The sequence below is a fragment of the Calonectris borealis genome, chromosome 4 (genome assembly GCF_964195595.1).
Source record: "Calonectris borealis chromosome 4, bCalBor7.hap1.2, whole genome shotgun sequence".
Lineage (NCBI taxonomy): Eukaryota > Metazoa > Chordata > Aves > Procellariiformes > Procellariidae > Calonectris > Calonectris borealis.
In genome coordinates, this window is record NC_134315.1 from 52,092,181 (window position 1) to 52,111,874 (window position 19,694).

General features: G+C 37.6%; 1 protein-coding gene across 4 annotated transcripts in view; it reads left to right on the plus strand.

The window, feature by feature from the left end:
* CCSER1 (coiled-coil serine rich protein 1) overlaps positions 1–19,694 on the plus strand; it is a 669,891-nt gene that overhangs the window by 62,549 nt on the left and 587,648 nt on the right. For all 4 annotated transcript variants that reach the window (XM_075149575.1, XM_075149572.1, XM_075149576.1 and 1 more), the window contains exon 3: positions 1,609–1,702. In XM_075149575.1, coding sequence (XP_075005676.1) covers positions 1,609–1,702 — 94 coding nt within the window. The remainder of the gene's footprint in view (positions 1–1,608; positions 1,703–19,694) is intronic.

Genomic DNA, 19,694 nt, shown 5'->3' on the forward strand with positions numbered 1-19,694 from the left:
GAGGGCTTTTGCTAGTTTAATGTATACTACTGTTATATTTCTCTGCTTTCTGTACAGCAGATTGCTATACAGAGATCTCACAGACAGCTCAATACTTTGGGATGATCACCTGGCCTCTTTTGCACTGAATTCCCGTGTTCTCTGGGTTACATTTGTTTTGGAGCATGTGAGACGTATGGGGTGCCAGCATCTCATGCAGCATCTACTGACGTTTTTTGCCCGTGAATGGACTGAAGAATTAAGCCTGTTTGCAATATCACTGTAGATTTGCAAACAAAATGCCAGCTGGAGAACACATGAATTATGTTTGATTAGATGTTGGTGACTGTGGAAAAAACCATTATCGGGTCAGAAGAAATGACCAAAAATAAAATATACATGGAAAGAAAATGGAGAGTGAAATAGCTCTTTTAATACATTGAGTATAGTACTTTAGGTTGGTAGGGGCTAGAGAAAACAGTTGCCTCATCGCCTCATTTTCCAAAGTTGCCCATGGTGAGGGTAGGAACGGGGAACAAGAAGTGAACTGTCCTCACGTGGGTTGCCTTCTCCCTGCTGCTGTTTCTCCCTGGATGGCAGAGAGGAGAGCCTCTCTGCGTGCGGCTCCCTGCGTGCGGCTCTGTCCCCGTCGGCCGTGCGTCTCTTCCGAGACTGATTGTCATTCCTGTGTCTGGCTGCAGGCACTGGTTGTCCAGGCAGGGCTTCGCAAAGGCTGAGCTGAACGCCATTTCATGACCCCAAATGAAGCCTGAATAGTGATATTGCTGTACTCAGAGTTTACAGAGTAAAGACGGCTACCTGAGACATAACTAGTCATTTTATCTTCCAAGAAGCTAATCCTGTAGGGAAAAACGTAGTGCGAAAAGCCACTCTCTTGCTCTCTTTTGATTGTAGCCCCCCCACCCCTTTTTGACTTTCCAGAGGATGCATTGAATAAACCGGCCTTATCTGTCTGCAGTTAAAACTTGGCAAACAAAATGAATCACAAAAAGGGAGTGGGGACCTAAGCAGCTACACTTCACAGTCAGGCTGTCTTCTCTGTCCATGTAAGCCTTTACCGCCCACCTTAATACTTAAAAATTCATGAGTTAATCATTCGTGCCTAAATTTCCTGTTTATCCTAAATTTGTGTCTCTTTATCCCTTGGATAAATAGAACAGTAAATCTCTTTTCAGAGTATATTGGTAAGAGCAGGCAGTGCTTAGAATTCCAAAATTTAATGAAAAACAAGTACTTTTACGTTGTGCTAAGAGTAACATTTTTATGCTTCATAAAAGGTAATGATTAAACTTGGAAAGACACAAAACCGTCATTGAACAGTACAAAAAAAATAGAGTTATACAGATGGTATTACTTGTACTTCTGGGTTTTTTTCTGTTAAATATTCGCAATCCTATAAAAGTAGAGAATGGTGACAAATACATTTTTACTTGGACAGTTGTTTCATACAATTTCTCACTGTTCCAATGTTAATAGAAGAAATTTCTGTAGCTCGTGCTTAAACGTATTTCCCAGATCTGATTGCTCATTATTTTGTGCAGAACAGTTTGGTTAACACATCTGTCTAAATGCTGCTTTTTTTTTTTTTCTTTTTTTAATATATACTAGGATGTTTTGAATAACTTGGGTTCCTGTGAGTTGGATGAAGATGACCTAATGCTTGACTTGGAGTTCCTAGAAGAACAACATCACCATCGTTCTGGTAAGTCAGATAAATACTGAATATCTTCAATGAGGTGTTATTATTCTAGAAATATAAAGTAAATGTATTCAGCGCAATTACTTGGAAATAAAAAAGTCATTTTCTTGGAAGGGGAAGAGCAGTATGCATTTTGTAGTGTTATTTCTAAATGCGTTTGCCATTTAACAGAAAGATACTCTTTACGCTGCATTTGAACTTCGTATGGTCAGTTATGAAACGAAGTTGATTTTTACAGCTACAGAAGAATTCCAGCACCAAGGGCAGACCCATCTGATTTTCCAGATACTTAAAATGGCTCCTGCCTACCTCAGGCAGTTACCAAAAAGCCCATTGCTGATATAATTGTGATCCCATTTTGTGTGTGCCAGAATAAAATGCTTCAAATAAAGAGGGTTTGACTTGAGACATGAGTGTGACTTGATCCTTTCTCTCGCAGTTGGTTAAGGCACTGTTGCACTGCCGTGATTAATAGCAATAACCAAGGTCAACTCGTGGTGTGTTCAGAACGATTTTATAATAGGATTACGCAAGGTCTTGGTAAGTCGTGGTACCTGCAGTGGGGAATCCTGCATTTCCTTTGGCTGTGACGTGGGACAGTGTAGGGCCTAGTCTGCGAACAGGAAAAGTCCTGCTAACTCCACAGGTTCGGAGAGACTTAAAACGTAAGTGAGATTTGTACTTGATCACAGGTAGAGCTCTGAGTTTGTACTCTGTTGTGATACTCTGTTATGGCAGTGACATGCTTTTCAGCAGGACCCTCTCTTTTACCTGCTGTTTTCTGACCCCTCTTTCTCCATCCACCTGCGTAGGTACCTGTAGTGCACATTCACGCAGACTCGTGTGGAAGTGGGGTTTATGAGACGTGCCTGCAGGTGTGTGCCACCTTCAGTTCTGATCCCTCCTTTGGTGCAAATTTAGCAATGGTTACAGATAAGCTGCTTGAATTATGCTCCTGTTTAAATGTTCTGTGTATGATAATTCTGTGAATATATCTGAATTATCTGAATTATCTCTATGATAATTCTATTTAACCATTGTATTGTGCTTTTTAAACACATTTGCATGTCTACTTACAGGGTGAAACATCTGTTCTGTTTTATTTGGTAGAAAGCAAAGTAGAAAGAAATCATAGTGTTTAGACTTGTTCATTCCCTGGACCTGTTGGAAACAAATTAACTGGCAGAACCATTTTCCATAAATAAACTTCCCTAACATGTTGCACTTGGCCTCACCTGTGTTTTCCTCCTTTTTTATATTTATAAAGCACTGAATTAACAGTGATGGAAAAGTTATGTCCAGTATATGATTATAAAGATTTGTAGCAGCTTCTGGAACAGCTAAGATCATAATGACATTGTACTTGATAGAAAAGTAATTAAGATGGAGATGTGATATGACACGTAATCTTTCTACTCTTGGCTCATTATCCAGAGCAAATGAGATGCTTTTAAAACAGAATGATCTACATTGCCCTTTGAAGAATGGTGACCATTTCTATGCCGAGCACTAATGTAGAGACACATTGTCTTTAAACACAAAGGTGTTATTAATATTTGCTCTTTGATTTATTTGTTTGGTGGTGCGTCTAGCTGCAAAAAATTTAGGATTTGCCTAGTTGTCACTTTTGTTTTTGAGTCATTCAGTTGGAAGAAAGAGTTGGAAGGATAGAGCCGCAGTATAAGTTGACACAATTTCACCAGATAAAGCTGATGTCTTTATACTGGGTTAGGATCTGGCACAAAATGGTTAGATGTGGTTGTTTGTAAGTTGTCGTCTTAATTCATGTTAAGATATTGAGGCTTCATTTTCGGAGTCTTTTAGCATTTACATACCACTGAAGTACATAAAACCCTAGAGTTAGATACTGACATCTAAACATTTTTGACAAATTGCTTTTCTGATTGCTATATTAAGCTGTGGCCCACCTCCAGAATTTAAGACTTTTCAGCCAAAATTCTTTTTAGTAATTCCAAATCAATCCATTCTCTGTTTTCACTTTTGGCCTTGTTTGTTTTCTCCAATAGGTCCCTCCATTTGTACCTAAATAGAATTCTTCTAAACTTCTTCAGTTAAAATACATTATCAAATATTTTTGATGCAATTTTTTTTATAAGCACTGGAATATAGAAGTGATCAAGTGATCACGTTCAAGATATATAACTAGTTTAATGCAGAGCTTTAAACTTTTGTAAGCTTAACCGATTGGAAGCGATCATATTTCTGTGCATGCACATATAAGCTATTGCAGATAACTGGGAAGCAATATACGTTTTTTAAAAGATCTTTAATGTTGCCCCCTTCATAAACAAGAAGACAACTGAGGCTGAGGATGAGCCAGTACTGTTATAGTAGAATTTGTTATTCTAATCGAATTTGAATAAAACCAAGGGGCTATTTAATTCTTTCGGTATGTGACCAGCCTGAAAACAAGAGTAGATGATTTTCTATAGTATTTGCTGGTAGCTGGTTTGTTGGACTCTTTGTAAAGGCTTCTTTAAGACGATGGACTTGGTAGTTTACCCATGGCTTGCTTCACCAAAAATCATTCAAGACAATCTCAGACGTACAGATTTGTGAGCCTCTTCTTCCCTGGTGGTACATGCTGTCCATCATATATAGGATTCAGCCCTGTGTTATGTCAGCTTAACATATTTAAGTAGTTTTGTAGCAATATTTGTTTATGTTCCTAACAAGTTCCTTATGTTTCTCTAACACTTGAAAGGGATCTGTATATCTGACATTCACATGTGTATCGTACTGAAATCAACTGGGAGTTAATGCATGTGCTTCTAGATCTGTTATCAAAATGACGGTGTTTATGAGTATAAAAATATGACACGAAATGCTGCTTTTTGCATGGAAACCTTCAAATGATTCTCTTCTGGAAGTCAAAGTTATCAACACTCTGTGACTATTTGTAGTGCAATAAAAATCCTGTTGATGTTCTACATATTCATGCTGATTATAGCATTTATTTGGTTAAAGCCATCAGTCCTAGAGCGATATTACAATTCACTTGTGCCCTACTTTGGCTCTTTATAAGGAATTCTGTGGGTAATTACTATAGGGGGAAATGTTCCAAGAGAAGGTCTGTTCAGTATTTTAACAAATACGTTGAAATATGAAGAGGTGTAATTAGAAAAGAATTCAGTTCTTTCTTCAGTTGTTACGGAGGGATAAATAATGAATCGGGCAAGTTCCTATTCTTCAAGAGCCTATGAAAATCTCTAAAATGACAAATTACACGAATACGAGGGCTAACATTACATCTTTGACTTGAATATCACAAACTGTTCCTTGATCAGGAGGCTGTATACAGCAAGCTGTATCATTGAAACAGCAATTCTGAAGTGTAGTGCCAGAGTTAATAAATACAGTTGATGGGTTGGTTAATGGCGAATTGAGAAAGTCTCTTAACTGCCATTAGGAGCTCCAGATTTTGAGAGACTCTTGTTAATTAAGGCCCGATTTACAATAGCTTCTGCTTTTAGCTACTGTGGTTGAAAAGAATAGTATTTGCTAGGGTGAGGATATGTCTTTTTGACTTTCTACTGAAGTTGACAATATAATAATAATTTAACAAAATAATTGTATTGTATTGTATTGATCTACCATAACTTTAGTGACCATATATGAATAGAAAATGAGATACTATTGGAGGGATTTCTGGGAGAAATGGTTATTAAGGAGTGAGTTTTAAAAGAGGAGCTAGGAGCCAATTGGCAGGCAAGGAGACGTTGTTCCAGAAAGTGGAACGCTGTATTAATTAAAATACAGAGCTAGAAAGAAGAAAGAGACAAAGATCTATTACCTCTTCCATTGTTTGCGATTTTTTAAATTTATTACTCCAATTCATTTTTTTACTTGTGTTCTTGTTTTGTCCTCTCAGCTTTTTGCTAATGAGCTGGTTGCCCTCTAGCAGCATCCTCATGAAGTGGGGTTCCTGCAAAAAGGCACTATGAACCCTGAGGAGTACTAGAAAATTAAAAAGTACCCCTAACTTTTTCTCTAACCATACAATTGAAGATAAGGAGATACCTGCAAACCTCATGTAGATGCTTCTACTTTGAATGTAGATTTCTGTGCCCTGCTAGCCTTAGCATGGCTTTAGAAGCTTGGAATTCCCTTGTTTCTGACCTTCTCTCCCTAAGTGAGTTTACTGCACTAATTTACTACTTTTGCTTCTGTTTTAAAGGCTGTATTGCAGAGATAAAGAATGGAAGACAGAGACATTTTATTATCCCACCTAACACAATTGCTTTGAAATTTAATAAAATAATATTTATATAGTACTTGGTGAGTGGAGAGCACTACTGCATACAAATGCAAAATATTAATCAACTTGAGTCGCTGAGATTTTTGCAAACTGTTCTTAAGCTGGAATGTTTAAAGCTAAGCATAATATGACATACATGATGAGCCTTGAGGGTGCCTTTTTATTACTTTAAGTAAATTAGACTTTTCAAATATGCTACAGTGTTGATTTCCTGTTGTAAAATAATGAAGTTAGTGGTTTCTGTAGCGGGAAGCCATTGCCGGTTTATAGAAAGTGACAGCATTAATTTAACATCATTCATTTTCCTTTTCCCCGGTGAAACATGACTTACTTGATTCCAAGTATTGATTACTCAAACATATAGGGAAGACCTTTATATTCAGTGATATAAGCAGCGGGGAATTTATTCAAGTAATGCACATTAATGTGGGTGAGTTGTGTGCTTGTGTTGCGCCATAGCCTATTGAAAAACCAAATACTTGGTTTTGTATGGTTCGTGTTGTCATTAAATCACGACTGCAGTAAATAGTAGCCTTTTCAAAAAGTTCCCAAAGGCATCGCTGTCCAAGGTCTTGGGTAATTTCTTAACTATTTGCCGTAATAGGTGTCATAAAACCGGTGCCCCTGCATCTTTCTACAAAGACGTATGTGCGTAGCTGGGATTTGTAGCGAGTGGTCCGGCTGAAGTCGGGGGGACTGCTCATGGTACAGAATATTAAGCACGTGCGCCTGTCATCTCCACATCAGGCTCCACACTACACAGTGACTATTCACGAGTGCGATATTGATTAGCTGTGTACCCAAACTGGCCTGCCGCATCCATCATGTTGTTGCTTGAATGCTTGCTGAATAGTTTTGAATAATGTAGCTCGCTATAATTTTTAGAAAAGCTTTGTCTTCGGCCGGAGCTGTAGCCGTTTTGGATTTAATGCCTCAGCCTCATCTGCAAGGCAGTGATCCAACGTACATGTAAAGCACAGTTATTTCACCCAACATATTTAGAAATTAAATTATTTGTCTTATTTGCTGAAAAACTAATGAGTTAAAAGTGGAAATATGAAAGTGTGCTTTACCAGCCATCTAAATATTGTTCAACTCTTAAAAAACCAAACACTTTCAGAGATCGGGCACATTTTTTTCAAACCTAACTTAAGGCCATCTCTATTAGAAGTTTTTTTAAGTGTGTGCATAGTTCTATGTATGTGTTAATACATGCTTCGGTACTTGCTCAAGGTTTATGAATGAAAAACAGTATACATGACTTGACAAAATGACTTTTGACATGGTGGCAATGACTCTTATGGGCCCAATATATATTTTTTTCTATTAGTGGATGTTGAGAAAGAGGAGCCTGTTCTTGGTGTAGCTTTGTGTTAATATAACTGAAAGGAATGAGCATGTGAATTTCTGATGTAGTAGTATCACTCTTACAATGTAACACTTGCTCATGTATACCTAATAAAAGATAGAAAAATAGTTGTTAAATGTATACCTAACAAAAAATAGAAAAATAGTTGTTAAATAGATGCTCTTTATGTTTAAAATGTAATGCTGTGGTATGGTGTCTGCTTAGCAGTGTCAGGGAGAGGCACATCTTAGTGAAGTGGTTGGAAACTGTGGGCTCCAACCTTTGTTATGTGTTTGTACTAGGTAGTTTTTATTTACTGCACATTAGTGAGATCCAAAACATAGTGTGTTGGGCTAGAGTACTCTATCACACCACAAATATTTGTTTTTTCATTAAAAATATTCATTATTAATTTGACAGATTACTGTATGGGTTTTGCAAACTTCTGAGGGCAAGGTAGAAATAGTGTTTTGGTTTTTGAGATGGACGCACGGCTTAAACATACTTATTTAAATGTCAAATTACAGTCATCATGTCAGATTATGATCTTTTAGTAACATAATTACATTAGGTATTAGCAGCCTCACCAACAAAAACGCAGTGCACTTGTTTTTTAGAAAGTAAAAGTCAGGAATTTGTATTGTATTTCTTTTAAATCCCGATAGCCTGCAGATCAATTGCCATCAGCACCCAGCCAAACTAAAGTGTTGGTGTAACGACCCAGTGATATTAATTAGGTAGTCGCTGAGTTATTTTGAATGTGGTGAACAAGCTGTGTGAAAATTCTGTGGCGGGCTTGGAGCTCCTCCTGTGGCTCTTGATTAAATGTACTAATTATTTTTATTAATTTTTTAATGGAGGGCAGGAGTGCTGAGCTGAGATGAAACCCCTTTGGTGTTTTGGGTTTTTTTTTGACCAGGAGTAGGAGAAATACAAATGCTATTAAAGAAAAAGTACAGAAGAATTCAGTGCTGGTAGCGGGTCATTAACACAGGTAGTTACAAACTGTAAAACAGAAATAAATTTGCTTGCTTTTGAAATGTGAAACATCTTCTAAATGTAATAAGGGAATAGAAAAATATGCGGTATTTATAAATTATACTACTTGTTTTGGCAGCAAAACACCAAAAGCCAGCTCCTCAGCTACGGTGGATCAGCTGGGGTTCGCTGCAACCACAAGCGTTAGCCTTCAGGCGTGCCTGAAGCAGGGGTGTTGCTGGGTGCCTTTGGCTGCGGGGCCAGTCCTCAGCCAGCCAAAGGGTGGCTCTTGTCAGAAGCCTGGAGTCGGCCCCCCTTCCTGCGGAGGGCAGCGTGGGCAGCGTGCCTAGAGCTCTGGCAAGTTCTGCTGTCGTCTGGGCAGATGGTATCTCACTTTGTAAGGCAGCAGCACCGGCACAGAAACTCAAAAGGGGCAAATACTGCTCGCTGGATGTTTTTCCTGAGACTTGTAGCAAAGCGGACCTCCTGCTCCCAAGTGGAAGTTATCTCCGAGAGTCTGAGAAAGTGCCCGTGTAATCCATTTGTCAGTGCAAGGAAAGCAGATTTTTCAGTGTCTTTTATTTGCTTTTAAATAGAGAATAGGAAAAAAAGATCCTAACTACATATTTTTGTCAGACAACTGCTTAGAACCAGAGAAGAGATACTTAGGTAATTTGAATGTATTGCTTTACTCATCAATGTATCATTGGCAGCAAATTATGTTTCTGTGTTTAAAAACAATGACATATTTTGATTTTTAGTTGGAACTGGGCACCCAGCTCCTGGAGCTTTTTTGAAAGCTTCACCGTTCCCAAATGCCACCTTTAGAGATGTATACGTTACAGATCAGGTTAGACTAGGGCAGCATCCCTTCAGTTTTCTGTTTGAAATGTGTAATAACATTTCAGTTTATATTTACAGGTTTTGAACAAAATAAAGACAGTAAAGTAACAAAGAGCTCTGTGTCTCTGCCAAAAAGGAGGTTCGCAGACTATTTAGCTTAGCAGCAGCTTGCATTGTCACTACAGATTTTGGACAATAACATAATAAAAAAGTAAGCAGTACTAATAATGAACATAACAAAAACTGATGTGTGACTTCACTACATTAATTACACCACTATATAGATATCCTAATAACAATTAAAAGGGGAAGTTCATGTTAGTTTTTAATTTCACAAGGGAAAAAGACTCGCTGAATAAATGCCTGCTGTTCCTCTGTGAAACTTCTTGTTGTGAAGGGAGAGCAGCACAAGCCAGAACTGTGGCCAGCCTGATTTCATGCGTACATCCGAATTCCAGCATGGCTTTGAAGTGTGGATTGCAGAGTCACATGCAACTAGTTTCTCCATACCTAGAAAAGTTAGAAACAGAGGGATTTTTGTATTTTCAGAACAACCTATTCTACTAAGCTACACATTTTACCCTGAAGCATTGTTTAGTAAATCTGACACAGTAATGGAGTAACTTAAGGTCTCCAGGGAAATGAAATAAAACTTGTCATCTTCTAAATTCTTCTAACCATGATCTACAGCTTCTGAAAGACCACTGGGCATGGAGGAAAGGGGTTTTTGTGGGCTTTGCAGTGAAAGAATAGGTACCATTATCAAATGAAAAGAGCATATTTGTGTTAGTCAGAAATAACCATTGCATGCTTGTGGCTAGGCGTGTTATTAGCAGTCTTGAAGCTTAAGTTACTGAAAGTAAGAGGAGAAGAAATAATGACTAGAGAAGAAGTTGGTATTAAATTGGAATGAAAATAGAAATCATAGGCTACTATCAGGTTAGTCCTCCAGCATCCTGAAGCACCCTGGTCCATATTCTGGAAAAGAAGTACTGAATTGGGAGTCCTGTTTCTGTTCTGTTATTTATGTGAATGGTGTAATCTTATTCCAATTTTAATTGAGGGAAAAAACCACCAATTTAACTTATCCTAAAACTCTTCAGTGTGTTTTACCTGAAAGTTGAGTTGCGAATGAGCCTAGTTGATGAGCTGCAGGAGGCATGTAACACTAGCTTCTAGCTGCGCTTCCCTCAGAAAATGTTTAAAACGTATCTGAGATATTATAGATAATTGGCCTGTGCTGTGTGTTCTCAGTGGATCAAGGAAAATACTCAGTTTCCTGAGCAAATTAGTATTTTTAGCTCTTTTTTGGTGTGAAGAGGGGTGGACTGATATGTTCAAATGGTGAGTATAAGTGAGGTTCCTTTCTGGCTGATGCAAATTTTATTAATGATATGTACTTGTAAATCCTATTCAGTTAAATGGAGCAGCTAGAAGATCAGCATTACAGAACATCACAGCCATAATTTAGATGCCAAGAGGTTTTTCCTTCATAAATAGACAAGAAGGGCAAAAGATCACAGTCCTGAACTCCAGGGTCATGAAAGAATACTTTGAGTGAGATGCATTTGTATGGTTATCATGGAGCAATTAGAATCAGAGTCTGTATCTCAATTTCCTTCTCTTTCATAATTATAGTGTGACATTTAGTTACAAATCCTTATTCATATTGGTAGGCTCAGCCATCATTTACTGAAAGAACCAGGACAGTAATTAAATTAGGCATGCTGCCTTTCTTCATTCCTTTGATTTTATACATCCATTGAGATGAAACATCTTCTTTAATAATATCTGCAGGCAGAAAATAAATGCAATAATAAACATTATGACAAATCAAAGCATACCATCCTATCTAAAGCAATTCTGCATTTTTAGATGGCAAAGTTTAAGTAGGGTGTCAAGCGTTGCTTTTCTGTCCTGCTTTGTGAGTGTACAAAGATCTGGACTGGATGTCTTGCCAAAATGGAAATGTGATGGTAACTTGAGAGGAGCATGCTGTTTCTTCTCAGTTTTCCGCGAGTACAACAAAGAGATTTAGGGACTAAAAGGAACACTTATGAGCTCGCAATTATTCTGCAGAGCAGCTGTAACTCAGTTTATATAAAAACAACTGCACCTTCCATACAACTTCTGCAATGATCCTACTTCAAGGTCAGACTGAAACTGTGTGTGTCTAGAAAGCGTGAGTTAGTGATGGCTTTTGACATTTTGAAGTATTTATCTCTTGTAGCTCCACTCTTAGGTAAAGAAAGTAAGTGTAGTCTGATAGTTAAAACTTGAGTCTAGGTCTCCTGGGTTGAGCTGGGTTCTTTGATGCGGATTTCTAATGTTACCGTGGGCTAGTCGCTTAATTTACTTGTAGTATGTAGAAAGTGGTACTCCCATAGTCATGGAGATTTGGCATTACAGTTTGAGAGATACTCAAGATACCGTTGGGATGGAGCTACATTAATAACTAGAGTCATTACAGTCTTTAGAGGCCAATTATGTTATATTTTGTGCCTCTTTGTATGTCATTCCAGGCAGTGGAGCAGACACTACCATTGCTGTTGGTGGTGTGTCTGCTACTGTTACTGCTCCTTTTTTTGTCTTTCCTTCTGCTGAAAAAATGCCAAAGCAAATCACAAGTTTCTTTATAACAGGAGGAAAAAAATACTGCAAAAGCCTATCATACTGATCAACTGAAGCCTGGGCTCAAAAATAAATTACTTTTTAAATCTTTCCAAAATTGTACCTACCATCCACCATTATTCAAAGATTGGGTCATATCTGCTGTAGTGTTTGAAAATATTAGTTGACTTTATTGTTGCATGTCTTGTACCTGAGTCTCTTGTGATGAGAGAGCCTATTGTCCCTTCTCTTGTCCCTGTGACGATTCTGTCAAATGTTTAATATTGTTTGGATTTTGTTGATTTTTATTTCTGTTTTTACCTCCAACTTCCCATGAGGGGGAAGGAATTCACAAATAAATGCCATGCAGGTAAATAAGCCCTGAGATTTGTTGCAGCCTAGTTTCAGTCTTCACCAGCCCAAGAGGAGGAGGGGACCCGGCTGCCTGTGCTTGCATTTTGCGCAGTCCCTGTACGTAGGCGCTGTTGCAGGCAGCGCCTTCTCTGTGGCAGCCTGTGTGTCCGGCCATGTCTGTGTCCTGTGCGTGTCTGTGTGTCTCCGGTATATGAGCCCATTTTCGCTACTGGTTGAAGCTGCAAACGGGCAAGTGGCAGCAGCATTACTCAGGCTGGAGCACAGACCTCCCGACTGAGCCCCTGCGGCTGGGCAGGAGGGAGCTCCCCAGCCCCGGAGCCGCTGGCGGCCACGGCCTGGTGCAGCATCCCTCAGCCCGTGGTGCTGTGTGTATGTGCCGAAAGTAGCGTGTACGTAAATGTATCTACCTAGTAGTAGTACGTACGTAAATGTAAAACATACCTGACAAACCAAAGGCATTTCTTTGAGCTGTTTCAGTGTTTTAAATGCTTTAATTCCTCACACCCAACTTTTGAGAACTAGTGACAGGTTTTGTTTGAAACGCAGTAAGTGCTGAATCTGCAAGGGTGAGAAATAAAAAGAAAATAGGTAGAAAATGAGTGTCGTGCTTTTTGGTTGCAGAGTGGATAACGCGTTCATTTTCTCTTCCCTCTCTAAATATTTCCAGCCCCACAAACACAGCTCACATATTTTTTAGGAAGAACGATTAAAGCGCGGTGTCTTTGCAAAGGTTAAGGAAACCAGAGAGGCCCTAGGGCCTGAGAAACCTTTATGAAAAAACCGAAAGTGTTGGTAGTAAACTTCTCTTTATTATGATAGATTATGATTTTGCTGGCTGTCAAAAGCCCAGGCAACATGATTAACCTGTTGAAGATCTTCCTGACTTGACCAGTTTTTTTTCTCACAGAAGTTTTTCTTTATAAAAAAGCAATTTACTGTAAAAATACACTTATTTGGAGGTTGAAAAGCAGGCAGTAGATAAAATGAAAGTACAGCTCTGTTGTAATATTATTTTTGTGCTTTTTCGCAAAACTGTTAATTTCACAGAAAATAGTTTTGACAAGCCTCTGTATTTCTAATACATTTTCTCCATGAATAAAACATGGAATAACTTTATTTCTAAGGTTCAATTTCATTGTTTTCTCCCCTACTCAATCTTTAATTTGTTTGTTTGACTCATTTGGAGATTTTTGCAGGATTGGGGGTTCAGGAAAAGGTATTCTTTATGCTTCTTAATATAACATTACTGACATGACGTACTACTTGTAAATTACGGTTTTTAGGCTAGAATGACATAGAAACGTTACTTAACTATCTTATTGTCAGCGTGTATTAGATTAAATGCAAATAGCTCCTGGTTCTGAGGATTTTCAGTCAAAGCCCCTCAGTTTGCAAATACAGCAGGCGTGTATTCAGAGGCGGGCTGCGCAGAGCTGTGTGGAGTTACTCACGTGGAGAAACTGGTGTCTATGTCATTGTGCATATGGAAGGGGTGGTTTTGGCTGTGGAGGGAGGCAAAAGGCATCGCCTTGTACTGAGTTTTTGTGGAATCTCGTATCCTGATCCTTTGAGTTATCATGGGTAGTAAACAGTAGGGGTAAGTAGAAAGGGGGAAAGAAATGAATAGAGGAAAGAAGGAAAAATGACGTGGGAAAATCTCACCTTTAGCTTCTGGGAAAAATAACATACCTTGGAATGAAGTTGCTTTAAATTTCGTTTAGAATGATATATGGCAAGTAGCTTAAAAGAATTTTTCAAACTCTCCTAGCTTTCAGATACCAGCAGAAATATGATTCTGTTCTTCTATTCTGAAAAGAAATCAACAGGCTGAACGAAATCGAGGAATGCGTTCCTCAGGCTGCAGAGGTCATAAGCAGGAGCTCTCCATAATACAAGCGTGCTTGCTGTGCGCGCTGCTCCCCTTGTTCCCCACAGCAAACACAGAGTATGGGTAAGAAGTGATGGAGAGGTATGTGACATGGTATATTTAGTCTCACAATAGCCTGCACTCTGATCTAACCTGCAAGAAAAGCTCTGGAGGAATTCTTCTCTTGGCATACTGAGGAATAATGAGCCTTTGAATCAGCCCAGTGGCAGACGCTAGAAGGGTGGCAAAGGGAACGCAGCGAGGCCAGAGGAGATGACAGAAAAGGCTGTGCTTTCTTCCAGTGTGAGAATTAGTATTTCCCAGATTTTGTAACCATAAGTAAAAGACGATGCATTCAGTTGTGTAACTTTCTTCTTCAGTACAAGTGAGCTTGTTTTGCTCCCCCCCCAGTCACATTTACCGTGTCTTTTCTCTCTTCTTTCCTAACCAGCTTTCCGTACTTTCCTGGAATATGTTATCTTAGATGACATTTGCATTTATTATGATTGCAACTCTAGCCTATGAAATCAGCTACTACGTTTGAGATTTAGCTCATTTTAGAGGTGTTGTGCAAAAAAATCTCAATTGTTCATCTTTAGTCCTTCTCTTGACCTAGTTCTGTTTGCTTTCTTAAATAAATTTATTTTGATGGGCTTCTTTCTGCTTTACATTCTTGTTCAAGTTTCATATTAAGGTGTGATGCAGACAGCCTGTATCTTTTCAACCTTCAGTTAGTTCTTGATTTCAGGTAACAGTGTATTCAGGTAACAGTATATTTGGAAACTGTAGGTCAAAGATTGTAAATCTTGTTTGCATCCAAGCTTAAAAGTTCACGCAACCGAGACATGAGTTAAATTTGCCAGATTTTACTGATATAATAGTGGAGAATGCTGTCTCCCAATAGACTATTTTGTTTCTTGTGTTGTAGAATAGAATCACCATGATTATTTAATAATGCTAGTTGTGTTTATAAATTGTAGGTTATGCATTCTGGAGTGGGCAGAACTCCTTGGAGATCAGCCTACTTTCTAATTATGTGTGGGGATGAATTGTCCCTATATTTATTGCTGCAAAAATATATTTGAAATTTTCATATCTCATCGGGATTTAGATCACTGTGTTTACTGTTCTATCCAAATTTCTGTCTGTATCAAGGATGATTCAGCATGTTTTACATTTACCTCTTATCCCTTTGATTTCTTTTTTTTAAGTTCATTATAGGTTCAGATCTCTTTTGTGTCCTTACTAATTTGTATACACGCATGTTCGCTAGTTTGTGGGAAATACATTACTAGTGTATCAAAGAGTACTTAGAAAAAAGACATCTTTCCTTTGGGAAACAGGAATTGTTCGGTGCTTCAAGAATTTGCTGTGAAAGCGTCTCAGTGGGGCATTAAGCATGTATTTAGCCTAAGGCACATAACTATCTCCACTGAAGTCAGTGGGATTGTACACTTCAGATTTAAGCTTATTCGTCAGTGACCTTGGTCCTGGGAGCTTGGACTCGGTTCATATAGTGCCCCCTGTGAGACTGAATTTTCATAGCTATTCAGTTGCCATCATTTGCCTTAAATATAATTATGTTGTGGCTAAAAGTGTATGTAAGTACAGTATTGCTAACAGATATGGTAAAAGACTAAACTGTGTAGCCCCGCTGAGGAAATGTATAGTTACAGATAGCTAATGTATGGACTTATTTCTTCTGAATTGTGGTACTAATAGCAGCATAGTTTAGAGGAATAAAAGGTCATATTATTAAATGAGTAATGATTATTTTTCCTAAAATAAATTTGGAGATGCTGTCTAGCTGTTTAATTCTGTGTGTTTTCTAGGCATGGATATGAAAGATAAAGATTTGAAGATACCACAAAATTTTTGTTTATATTGCAAGGAAAATTAGAGTTGGTAGCAAAGCACAGTATGCTTATTTCAATTAAAATGTTAATATCTTTTCAAGAAGAAAATCCTGTGGAAGGTACACTTCTCTAGTGAGGCTTAGTCCATATAAACTCCGCTATTTTCCCAAAACAATAAGGGCATCATTCCTGACTCACTCTTAATCACCCAAGCAGTGTAGAAATAGTAATATGAAGACTTTACTCCTAATATGAAGACTTTACTCCTAATAAATATTTTCTTTAAACAGATTTTTTTTTTAATAACTGCCAATTTTCTACACTCAGTAGTCTGACGAGACCTTGAAAACAATTATGTAAGGGGGGGGAGGAAAACCCACAGCAAAAATAACTTATTCAAGGTTCATTTAGATGAGTTTCATTTAAAATCTCAGTATGCCTTTTAACCCACTAGACTCCTGTTTAAGCAGTGATGTGAGATTGGTTCTTTATTAAAGTAGAAACAGAGTAGAAGCAGATTAGGTCCCTCACTATCTTTCTTCTTAAATAAATTCATTTTGGTTCTCTTGCATAAATATAGTGCCTGAATATTCTGCATGTAATAGAAGAAATTGCGGGGCCCTATGTCAATTATTTTTTGTATAATTTCAACCGAAATTGCTTCAAGTCAGCCTAGAAAGTGCTACGGTCTGGGTTTCTCCTGAACAGAAGCTTTGTCCTTCTTGGCAGCGTTGATCACATATGTAGATTCCTACATAACTAAATTAATCTGAATAGGGTATTCTTAACAAGGATGTTTGATTTTTCTTACCTAAGCGAAAGACCATGATCTCACAATATTGTTTCTGAATTTTGTATCTTGAGCATGTATTTTCCAATAAGTTTTCCTAGCAGGTGACTAAAACTATACTCCTGCTTTCTTCTCTTGCACACATTTTTTCAAAAGATTTTTTGAGCACAGGATTTTTGCAGGATTTTCTGTCTCTGACGTGTCCTATATTGAACATCTAGAATACCTCCACTGGGAAAAATTAGTCAAAACCCAGTAAAAGACTTAAATGAGTTTATTTTGAAAGAGCTTGTGTGTTGTAGAATCGAATCACAATTTCTGGAAAAGCAGTTTTGTCTCAACAAGCGGAGGCTGCATATACTGAGTTTTAATGGCATCTTAGCTCCTACCTGAGTATGTGGTCTGTGCCATTAAGTGCTTGACCTCTGCTCCTTACCCTTCTGGTTAGGTACCAAGTATTAAAATCACTTATGGAGGTATCACATGCTGATTAAAGTAGTTTTGTGGAGTTATGGAGCACTCACCATTCAAGTGTCAGATGTTATGATTTTATAAAAATCAAAATACTGTCTGTATTTTCTTCATCTGGTGCAGTATATACATACAGTAAATAGGATATGTATGGATGAAAAAATAAAGTAGGTTAGGTATAGACTACTTACATGAAGCCTTTGTACATGAAACCTTTGTTCTTTAGGTTAGCAATGTGTTGAGCTGTAATTTCTCATGTGCTGATGCAGCTTTCCATACTTAGCTGGGCTTGGCCTTCTGCTCTTTAATGATCTCAGTAGTTTTGTTTTGGTTTCCATCCCCCCCCCCCTTGTTATTCATATGCATCATTCTGTGTAGTATAGCTGTGCAGATTGCAAGAATAAGCAAATAACTTTTCACACCTTTTAGTGTACCTAAGTATTTTAAACATAATAGCCAGTGTGCTGTCTGAGCAGAGGATAGGATTTAGAAATATTTATCTGGGGATTTTTTTGCAGTCTTTCACTTTAGAATTTAACGTAGTAGCGTAAAAAGGTCTAATTGTATTTTCCATATCAAATACCATAGGGAGTATTACACAGTATTTATTGTACAGCTTTGGACTGTTTCCTGTGATTTTTTTTCAAAACTGGTACTCATTCTAAGTATTTTTCCTTAACTGGTACTCATTGTGAAAAATTATCATGTACTATCCCGAGAGGATTTAAGTGTGTTTGTGTGAGATAACATTACAGAAACAAGACTTCTTGCATGCTGAAAATACTTAAAACTCCTTATTTAGTTTCTTAATTCTTGAGGTGGTGGCAAAGCAACGCTGCTGAGTCACTACTATTATTACTTCTACAGTTTGTCACTTGAAAATGGGAATAAGAGCAGTTCACATATTCTGGAGGTGACACAGCAGTCCTTCTAAAAAAGGAGTTTTCGTGGACAGAGTGTCAGAGTTATTTAGAGTTTCTAATGAAGAAGTAACCTTGAATTTCACTAATCTTCAAGGAGCAAATTTTCTCTTCCTGTTAATGTAGCAAATGGGGTTTTGTTGTTGTGATCTAGGGATCTCTTCATGCCCTGTAGCACTTGCTGAGTATTTGGAGAGTAGTTTGGAAGAGAACATAATATTCAATACGTTATTTATGTTAGATGATTTTTTTTTTCAACATTTTTGGTAAAAGGAAATCTCGCATTGGTAAGATAGTGATAAACTTTCTTAGATGCATGTTGGCTTTGAGAACAACAACAAATGTTTTGGGTTCTTTGTATAATTTTATAAACAGATCTACTTTAAAGAAATATTTGTGTTAGGACTTGGTTTGAATTTCCAAGTGAATGCAGACCTTTGCTTTGGAAAGTACCCCTAGCAAACTGTTTGGTAAAGATCTAATTTGGTCCAGTTATAAAATGCAAAACAGCTTAATTTTGTTATCCTATCAGACTGTCCTCCGTGGTCTTTTGTTTGATGCTTTATGATGTTAGAATTGATTCAGCTCTAATGAAACTGGGGAGGGGCAAGGATAACCTGAATTTCACAGATTCATATCTTCTAGTGTAGGCTTGCTGGTTTCCTTAGAGATGTAGTATGTTACATACACTAAAACAAATGGATGTAAAACATCATTGGGAGATTTAATTTAGTCAAGTACTATCATTTTAAATAGGTGACTATTGAGTCAGGTGAAAGAATTTACTTCTAGTGACTTTTGATTCATGTTCCTCTTCACATTTGTACCCAGTAGGGAACTGTCTGGTAATGTGAGATCTCATATATCTTTCACATAATTCAGAGAGATTCTAACAGTGCATCTAGCACTCAAGGGTATCGTGCAGATTTGTGGATTCCCTGTAGTACCTCTGGTCCAGAAATCAATAATTAGGCTGACACAAAAATGTTGTAGTTTTGGTTGTTGGATTTCTGGGTTTTGAGGAACAAAAAAGGAAAAAGTAGGTGAGAAGGGGAGAAATATTTTTCCTGTTAGTTTTGATTTTTTTTTTTTTTAAACTGGATACAGGCAGAGGCTGTGTAAACATTAACAAATAGAATGAATGTATTTTTAAACTAGTTTTACTTGATAAATATCCTAAATTAAACCAGCACTAACTTTCCACTTATATGTTAGTCTTTTGTATTCTGAACAGCTTCTTATCTGGTATGTTTTATGGTCTTCCCAGAAACTGTAATGGAATTACAGCCCTACTCTGGACAGGCAGAAATAAATCATAGAGTTTACAGGAAAAGTGTGTAGTCTCGATTCAGGAAATTTGAGATCTCCTTCTATCTGTGCCACACATTGTCTATGTAATCCTTTGCAAGATACTTTATTTTTTTGCTCATCAGTATTTCTCTCTCACATAAGGATCCTGTTGGGATGCATTCTTTATTTCATAGGTGTTTGTATACTGTAATTCCAAGTGCTATAATATATCCTGCAGTTTAATAACTTACAGTAAGTGTTTTGCAAATAAGATTCTGATACCAACTGGATTGTTTGAGAAATGTTTTGTTATGCTTTTTTTTTCTGTAATTTTGCAAGTGATGTTTACTCTTAACTAAAGAGAAAGT